Raw genomic sequence first — 9765 nt, 5'->3', positions numbered from 1 at the left:
CGGAAGGCTGAGCTTCCCTGCAGTATTTTCCACCAGATCGCAGTGTGGTCCTGCTCTGCTGGCTGCTGCTGCTTCTCCCCACAGGTGTTCATATCTGTGGCCTCAGCATCTTCCCCCAGGTTCAGGCCCTGTTTATTTAATCTCGTGTCCTATCTGTTCCTCCTGAGGAAGCCACGTTCAACTAGCAAGTCCAGGTGCTCTGAGAGACACAGAGGTGGATAAGATACTGCTCCTGACTTAAGGAGCTCATAGGGACGGGACACAAACATCCCTGCCCTTGCAAAACCTATTGACTAGTGAAGGAGACAGACGGGGACACAGTGAATGCCATGTGTGGCTGCTATGGCTTAGGCCGTAATGGAAGTTGGGAAAATCGCCTGCACGGGAGGGTAACTAAAGCTGACTCATGGAATCCTGGAAAGCTTCCTGGAGGTGACTGCCTGTGAGCTAGACTTAGAAGTGTGGGGAAGATTTGGATGAGGATGAAGAGCCCTCCAAGTGGGGCGAATGGCTTGGGCAAAGGCATGGAAATAGGAAGGCCTGGGGGAAGACGAAGAGGCTGCAGACCAGACCACAGGTAGCATGAGATGCGTATGTGGTGATGGGGTTCAAAGGCAAGCCAGCGTTTGGCACCCAAGGTTGATGTTGGCTTAAAAACAGCTGAAGCGTCAGTGAGGCAGTCCTGACTCGTGCCCTTTCTCTCCTTGCAGAGGCCATGCCACTGAAACATTATCTCCTTTTGCTGGTGGGCTGCCACGCCTGGGCTGTGGGCTGGGCCAACCATGGCTGCCCTAGAGAGTGCACCTGCTCCAGGGCCTCCCAGGTGGAGTGCACGGGGGCGCACATCGTGGTGGTACCCACCCCGCTGCCCTGGAACGCCATGAGCCTGCAGATCCTCAACACGCACATCACCGAACTCAACGAATCCCCGTTCCTCAACGTCTCGGCCCTGATCGCCCTGCGGATTGAGAAGAATGAGCTGTCCCACATCGCGCCCAGTGCCTTCCATAACCTGGGCTCACTGCGCTACCTCAGCCTCGCCAACAACAAGCTTCAGGTTCTGCCCGTCAGCGTCTTCCAGGGCCTGGACAACCTAGAGTCGCTCCTCTTGTCCAGCAACCAGCTGGTGCAGATCCAGCCGACTCACTTCGCCCACTTCAGCAACCTCAAGGAGCTGCAGCTGCACGGCAACCACCTGGAGTTTATCCCCGACGGGGTTTTCGACCACCTGGTGGGCCTCGTCAAGCTGAATCTGGGCAAGAATAGCCTCACCCACCTCTCACCCAGGGTCTTCCAGCACCTGAGCAACCTCCAGGTCCTCCGGCTGTATGAGAACAGGATTTCAGACATCCCCATGGGCTGTTTTGACGGGCTTGGCAACCTCCAGGAGCTGGCCCTGCAGCAGAACCAGATTAGTACGCTGTCTCCTGGCCTCTTCCACAACAACCGTAACCTCCAGAAGCTCTATCTGTCCAACAACCACATCTCCCAGCTGCCCTCCGGCATCTTCATGCAGCTGCCCCAGCTCAACCGGCTCACGCTCTTCGGGAATTCCCTGAAGGAGCTCTCTCCGGGCATCTTTGGACCCATGCACAACCTGCGTGAGCTTTGGCTCTATGACAACCACATCGCCTCCCTCCCAGACAATGTCTTCAGCAGCCTCCGCCAGTTGCAGGCCCTGGTCCTCAGCCACAACCAGATCAGCTACATCTCTCCGGATGCCTTCAATGGGCTGGTGGAGATGCGGGAGCTGTCCCTCCACACCAATGTGCTGCAGGAGCTGGATGGGAGTGTCTTCCGCACGTTGGCCAATCTGCAGAACATCTCCCTGCAGAACAACCGCCTCAGACAGCTCCCGAGCAACATCTTCGCCAACGCCAATGAACTCAGGGCCATCCAGCTGCAGAACAACCAGCTAGAGAACCTGCCCTTGGGCATCTTCGATCACCTGGGGAAGCTGTGTGACCTGCGGCTCTATGACAACCCCTGGAGGTGTGACTCAGACATCCTTCCGCTCCACAATTGGCTCCTACTCAACAAGGCCAGGCTGGGGACAGACACTCCCCCGGTGTGTTTCAGCCCAGCCAATGTCCGAGGCCAGTCCCTCATCATCATCGATGACAATGTTGTCTCCAGTGTCCAGGGTTCAGTGGTCCCCAAGGTGTCCACCCACCCAGAGACACCCAGCTACTCCGACACCACCTGCGTCTCCTCCACCACTGACTTCACCAGTCTGACCACCATCAAGACCACCAGTAGCCGTGACACGGGGGGCATGACCCAGGCCCAGAGCGGGCTGACCATTGCTGCCATTGTGATTGGCATCATCGCCCTGGCCTGCTCCTTGGCTGCCTGCATCTGCTGTTGCTTCTGCAAGAAGAGGAACCATGCAGTCTTGATGCAGATGAAGGCACCCAATGAGTGTTAAGAAAGGCAGAGGCTGGAGACAGGGCTGGGGAACCGTGGGACCCCCAGAGGATCCGGGATTTCATTGTTCCGCCTCCACCCCTGGGTCCACAGAGCCATCCCCTGCTCCCCCTCTCTCTGGTCCCCGAGAGAAAGGTGTCCCCACCTTTTCCTGACCTGCCTGGTTCTCCTATAGAAGAGGTTCTTTCAGAGCCTTCTTACCAACAGGGAGAACTAACCCACTGTGGCAAAAACCCTGCGGTGTTCCCAATTCACATCCCTGGGCTTCTCTCAAGAAAGCCCCTCCTCTAAAGCCTCACCAGCTCTCCTCCAAAAACCACCTTCCCTGCGTCTGTACCCCTGCCAACCTCTATAGACGCAGTTATTACACACCTGCCACTTTGTGGCAATGGTTCTCCACTGGGACAGCCCCGCTCCCAAGTATTATGTAAGTTGATTCCCCTTCTTCGCTCCTCTTGTTTGCGACATGGCTCTACCCTGTCCCCTCAATGAAAGGTCTCCCTTCACTTCCTACTCCTGAAGGCAAGGTGACTTCTCTCCTCGAAGAAGGCTTCAAACCATTTAGCTGATCTCTTAAGAACTGCCAAGTGCCCTGGCTTTCAGGATGGTATGCAAGAGAGAAGGGAAAAATGAGGCTGTTCAGGTCCTGGAGGCCGGACTACCCTCAGCATCTCTTGTGATTTTTATCTGGAAAAGGAAGAAAGGCACCGGTGCAACAAGTTTAGCCGCTTAGAGAATGATATTTCTGAACTGCAAACTTTGCTTTGAAAATTTCAGTCCTTTAAGGAATAAAATCATGTAGAATTTCTCACCGCCCCGCAGGAAAACTTGAAAATCAGCTTATTGGTACTGGATGGAGAAAGCAATTTCGTGTCTGGGGGTCCTCGTGTTCACCCCCAGGATTTTTCTCTTTTAACTTTTTATGGAAGTGTAATATACATACAGAAAAGCATGATAGTGTCTAGTTTGATGGATTTTCACAAACTTTACACACCTGTGTAACCAGCACCCAAATTAAGAAACGAGACATCGCCAGGATCCTCCATCCTGAGCTGTTACCGGAGGAGACTGGGGCCTGTGGAGGTGGCATGACCTTACCTGGGAACTGGCTCCCCATGGGTCAGGATGAGCCCCTCACTGCCCTCCCCCTGCAGCCAGCCCTTGCAAAGGCCCAGCTGCCAGGGTTGGAGGAGACGATGTAGGTACACTCTGGCCTGGACGGGAAATTGTATTAAATCCCAGACCTTGAAGCACCAGGCTTGGCCAGGTCAGAGGCATCTCAACTAGAGAGGCCCGTGCAACCACACACCCTACCCTGCCAACAAGCTGTCTGTTGCTCATTGGAGGCTCCTCTGCCTGGGCCTTTTATGGGCATGATATGCCTATATCTGTTTTTAATTTTCACTCTCCGTTTGGGAAAGTGAAATAGCTCAGAGATGAGATCCTTTAATTGGACAGCCAAGTGTAATGGAACCCAGCAATCCCTCTGGTTGTGGTAAAATTCTCCATCGACATTACAGTCAGCTAGACACTGAATTTCAGCATTCTCATACACAGCAGGCAACATGGGTACACAGATAGGTCACACTGGGTCAGGGCCCTCTGTGGAGCCTCTCGCTGCCTGTGGTCTGGTTACAGGAGTTGAGTTGTTTGGTCCAGAGTTGCAGTCACATGAATGCCTGCCCTCACCATCCTTCCTGCTACATATATATTCACACTGGTAAAGGAAGTACACTCAGGACGATGCATGTCTTTCTCTGGACAACTGGTATACCAGTTTAGAAGAACAGTGAAATGGAGAATTTCCCGTATCTGTGTCTGCCCAGGAAAGAGCTGCATCAAACACTACAGGGATCTGGAAATCTGCTCTCAATCCTGACTGGCCTTTACTAGTTCCCTCTGCCCCACGAGACAAATAAGAAATTCCCTTGGGCCTTAACAGCATGATGCTGAAAGGTCCCAACAAAATGAGTGTGTAAGAACTTGTGCATTTGTAGCTTTTCACTCTCTGTCACAGGGAATCTGGGAGAGCTGGGGCCTGTTAAGGCAAAAGACATAGTATCCCCAAGGTGAATCAGGGTCTCCAAAATGTTTTCAAATTATTTATAGCACCTGGCGGACATGTATCAAGGCTTGCCAGGGTCCAAAATGATGTGAGTCCAGAACTTGGGGCACGGGCACCATTCCACTGATGGTGGCCTGCCATATTGATCCTGGGGCCCAAAGGGGAAGCTTGGCTTGCTCGCCTCCAGACAGGAAGCATGCTTTGGCACTGCATTCCTCAAGATGCTCCTTGTAACTAGGCTCCAACGTCTCCTTGTGCAAGGGTACAAGTGGGCCAGAGATGGCAGAGAGGTGGAGAAGGAGTCCTCTTCATCCAGCGTGCCCTGCCAAGCTGAACCCAGAACACCTGGGTATTGATGGCATTGGCCATGACCTTGGAATATCTTCCTGTCTGGCCCAGGATATCACACGTGGCCTGAGGGCAGCTGTCCTCAGATGACTCCCCACAGGAGCACCCTGCGTGGGGGTGGTGGGCCCTTTGCCTGACCTTCTGAGCTTGCCTGTTCCTTTCTCCCATCAGCATGGACCGGAAGGAGCCACTGGGCCTCCTCTTCCTTGGCAGGCGTTTTGGTCTTTCTGAACCACGTTGTCCGGTCAGGGAGCTGCCAGAAAATGTGGGTGGAGTTTCCTTTCCAACAGGATGATGCATTTGCTCACTTCTTGGGGCTGGAGTGAGCTGCTTGGTCCCCCAAAAGTTGAGTTCACTTTCCCCCTTTGCTCATTGGCTTCTAGTTCCCCTTGCCAGTACTCCATTTGGAGTGGTGGGTCAATGTTGGAGGAAAGATAATAAAAGCCCATTAGAACCACTGTTTTTCAAAAATGCTTGCTGTGCATGGATACCCTTCAAAGCACCTAACAGCCATTTTCTTTTTAACCCTCACAGCACCCCTGTGCATGAGTAGTACATGTGAGAGGGTCTAAAACCACTTGTCTTCCGCAACATTATTCAGTAGGCTGTGGCTTTACCTTCTCTCTTTAAGCTTTGCACAACCAAAGAAAATGGGAGTCACCGTCCTCTTGCTCCCCATACCATAGTCTTAGCCATTGGAACCTCACCTGGTACTGTGTGGATCCAACGCTTTGTGAATACAGGAAAAAATTAAACTCATCCACCCGTTAAAGAAAAACTGGCTTTTCTCAAGGGAACTGTTGGGCTGAGTGTATATTGTTCCTCCTCGTTAGAATTTAAAGGCAAAACACCCTTCTTAGAACTCTTCCTGGGAACCAATACAATTGTCACAGATGTCTGTGTAGTGCAGTGATGGGAATCATTTCCAAACTCAGGAAGCTTGTGGCGAGCAGACAGCTAGAGATAACTAGATAACTAGAGTTGCTAAAGAGACACTGGAGGTAGCCCGACCTTTAGCTATGAATCACTCAAAGATTTCAGCCTACAGATCCCGCAGTTGGAACTGAATCGGGGCTGCTGGGGAGCCGGTGGTGGTCTTGGGGAGCAGGTCTTCGCTGTGGTTCAGAGAGGCATGGGGCAGACACTCCTCCAGGCCAAACTCCTCCCAGTGTGAGCTCTCTCCTTGACCTAAGGAGAGATTGTTCTCACAAACCTGTTGCCTTCGTGCTACCTTCAAAAGTAGATCAATTTCGCCTCGCTTAAAGAATCATTGCAAATAGTCCCAGGTGCTTGGTGATGCGTTTAGAGCTTTCTAGGCCCCCGAGGTTTTATAGAGTGTGAGCCCTGGTGGGCAAGGTTGGGGGTCTGTCTTTCCCGGATGCTGCTTGTAACAGATTTGGTGCGCAGAATCAGCAATAAACGGTATACACAAGACACGTGTGATACTGTGGGCGCCTTGGCTAGGGGATCTCACTGTTGATGCTACGCTTGTCACACGAATGCAAGGCTGACCTGGACAGCCCCCCACAGAGACCAATTCCAGGCTGGGAAAGGTCTTTGGAAAGTGAGTGGGGACCACAATGATGTCTATAGGTCACTGTGGCCAGAAGGGGCCTTAAGAATAGGTTCAACCCATTTTATAGATGAAGAAGGTAAGATTGGGACAGGAAATGTCCCAATCGTATTTCCCCTAGTCACCTAGGGAACTAGTGGCTGAGCTTGCAAGAAAACCAGGCTTCCAGACTCCCAGGCTGGAGTTTCTTCTATGTCTCAGAAAGGCAGTGAGGTTCACTCAGCGTTCATTAAAGTGCCTGCATGTGCGCGTGCACACACACGCACACACACACACACACACACACTCTTCACTTTGTTCTGAAGCCCCTGGATGAACACCTTCAGGGCTGTTCACTCTCTCCTCAAGCAACTGCTTTCATCCTTGGATATCCCAGTGGTTAAAGCTTCTCTCTCCATATTGGGCCAAAATTCACCTTCCTATATCATTTCCCCCTTTTAACTCAGAAAGGGTTTACAAACTTAAATAAGCATTAAATAAAGAAACAAACACAAAAGGACAGCAAACCCACAACCCTCTTAGAATTTCTCCTGGCACTGAGAGCCCACGGGTGCGTGTGGCCGGCTGCCCAGCTGCGGTCAGTCTGACCTTGCACCGGAGGGGATGTGAATGCGGAGCCCTCAGCCCAGAGCAACTTACTAGAAACTTTCTAGGGCCTAGTGGCTGCCCTTAGGGTCCTAAAGTTGCCAAGACCATAACCTTAGCTGGATTTTGGCCCCAACCTGGATCCGTCCATGGGAACAGTTCAGGGTCATTTTGTAATCTGCAGAGGTCTTGCCTAGATTCTCTTCTGCTGTCCTGTGACCCTGGTGACATTCCGGGAATGCTCAGGCCACGTGAGGGGAGGAACCACTGCCTGGAACTTTGATCAGCAGCAGGACTGCTGGGCTCAGGCTGACCACTGACCACACCAGAAGTCCTTCTGCTCCTGAGGAACAGCCAGGGCAGCTGGTCCCCAACCGTGAGCCCCTCGCGGTAGGTTTCCTGGGGTCACTACAGGGCTCTGGGGTCTGTGGGGACGTGGGAGGAACCTGGCCTGGGATCCCAGCTTGGGGGCAGGAGATGGGCTGGCCACTCGTCCCAGGTTTCAGAGCACGTCCCCAACTCCATGTAGGCTGCACCTTCTGTGTCCCCTTGCCCGGGCAGGAGAAGCCCCTGAGGTACTCAGCCAGGGTGGTGCTGGGCTGGGGCTGGAGGCAGGTCACGGTGTGGAATTCTGAGATGAAGGTGACCCAGTCCCTGGGCACAGACAACTCCTAGTGGACGGTGGGGATAAAGCAGTGTGACCATATGTGTAGGTTTTCCCGATCCCACCCTTGTTTATGCCTGTCATCCTGGCATAATTATCAAGAGCTCTCCTTTTATTCTCAGAAGTGTCCTGGTTTCGATGATAAAGTAGGAATAAAACATGTATGTGGCTACGTTTTAGCAAACATTTATTATTTGCCAGGCACTGCATTAAGTCCTTTATTATTTACCATCTCATTTAGCCTATTTATCATCCAATTGAGTGCTAATTTTAACACTAAGGGATGGGGTAATAACCAGGTATTGGGAAACTGAGGCTTAGAGAGGGAGTGACTTGCCCAATCCCACACAGCTAGTAGGTAGCCGGGTCAGAATCTAAACCCAGGGTACAGCAATGACAGAGCCCTAACCCATGAAGCAGGATGAAGGATAAGACCCTGGATACAGGCTCACGAGAGCCACAAATACATCCTGTTCAATTCGGCACCCAGGGCCCGAGCACCTCTCTGGCTCAGCCCTGGGCCAGGTGCTGGGGTGCACGGCCAGGTAAGAGATGCTGCGGTCACGGGACCGCCACCTCCCAGGGGCTCCTAGTCAGGTGGCGCAACTGACTAGAAGGCAGAGCAGAAGGACCCACATGTTCAACAGAAGACAAGTCCCTGCAGGGTCCAAAAGAGGTGCAGTCCAGAAAGGCTTCCCAGGGGACGTGTGACGTGCTGGCCTGGAGGGTAGGGAGACTGGGGACAGGTAGCAACAGGGAAAGGTCAGCAAGGGCATTCAAGTGGAGGGGGCTGCCTAAGAGAGGGCTAGAGGTGGGGCCCATGGGGAGCATTTGGAGAAAGGACAGTGCCCGCTTCACAACCTCCTATTTCAGAATGTTAGTTCCCTTCAGGAAGCTATGACAGTGGATGAAGTTTCCTTGAGCCTCTGCAGTGTAATTGCAAGGAAGGAAAGGAGTCAAGGAAGCCCCTGTTAGGTCCGTGGAACTGTGCTGTGTGTTTTACATGATCTAAAAAATTGTTTTAATTGTTTAATTTTTTTGGCTGTGCTGTGCAGCATGCGGGATCTTAGTTCCCTGACCAGGGATCGAACCTGTGCCCACTGGACTGCCCGGGAATTCCCTACATTATTTTTATAATAACTTTCAACCTTATTACAACAGTGACACCTATTTATTATTTTTAAAAGTTGAAAATACGTTATTAAGCCAAAGGAAAAAATTAAAATCACCGCAATTAATTCTGTTCTTCAGAGATAACCACTGCAAATATTTTGTGTACCGTCTGGAGCTCTCTAGGGGACCATCAAAGTCACTTCAGTGACATAAACTCAGGTGTGGGTTGAAAGGAGCTTATTACGAATAACAAAAGACGTTCCTCTTATCACTCAGGATATTCCAAGGGTTTTTGGAGCTCTGTGCCAGGAACCAGGAAGACCAAATATAAATTTATTATATCAGAGTATCATAAACCCATGGCCAGTTGTTTCATTTAATTGCCACGATGACCCTAATGTGCGGTAATGCGGGTGTTATTATCATTATCATGATTATCATGATTGTTCTCAATCTACAAATGCGGAAACTGGGACTCTGAGGGATTACTTCACTGCTTGGGACACCCTGGGCAGCAGGGAGGGTGGGGAGGGCGGGCTGGCTGGGAAGGGAGCCAGCTCAGGTCCCACTGCCTCAGCCACTTGGCTTACTTCCCTGATTGAGAGGAAAGGAGACCGGGGTCCTGGAGACTTGGGTGAGGCAGTCAGGGGCTCCAGATAAGCCTTGGAAGCCCCTCTTCCTGCTCGCAGATGTACTAGAGCCCGAGGGGCAAAATCCAGCCACGTTGGTGAGACAGATCCTGACGTGGATACCCCAGGTCCAGGGACAAGTCCCCTGGGGGTGTCGGGCCGGGCTCTGGGCTCCCATCACCCTCTGGAAGGAGTGAGGGTTGGCTCTGCGGTGGATGACAGATGGGCTTGTGGTACACACACAAATGTGCCAATCCAAAAGTAATCTGAGAAGAGGAAAGAGTCCATTCGCAGCCAGTCACCCCTCCCCCCCTCCTCCGCAAAAAGCCAGGCTTCCTCAGCTTGCTGAAGGCATGGAACA

At 52.1% G+C, this 9765-nt stretch overlaps 1 protein-coding gene across 1 annotated transcript; it reads left to right on the top strand.

Annotated features, from left to right (window-relative positions):
* Nucleotides 1-715: 715 nt before the first annotated feature.
* LRRC15 (leucine rich repeat containing 15) lies at nt 716-2428 on the top strand (the record flags this gene model as incomplete). Its single annotated transcript, XM_079922833.1, has 1 exon — nt 716-2428. The coding sequence occupies one exon, from the start codon at nt 716-718 to the stop codon at nt 2426-2428; it is 1713 nt and encodes a 570-aa protein (XP_079778959.1).
* Nucleotides 2429-9765: the final 7337 nt, after the last annotated feature.

The sequence above is a fragment of the Stenella coeruleoalba genome, assembly GCF_951394435.1.
Source record: "Stenella coeruleoalba genome assembly, chromosome: 5".
NCBI classification, from domain to species: domain Eukaryota; kingdom Metazoa; phylum Chordata; class Mammalia; order Artiodactyla; family Delphinidae; genus Stenella; species Stenella coeruleoalba.
This window is presented reverse-complemented; position numbering and strand designations above follow the sequence as displayed.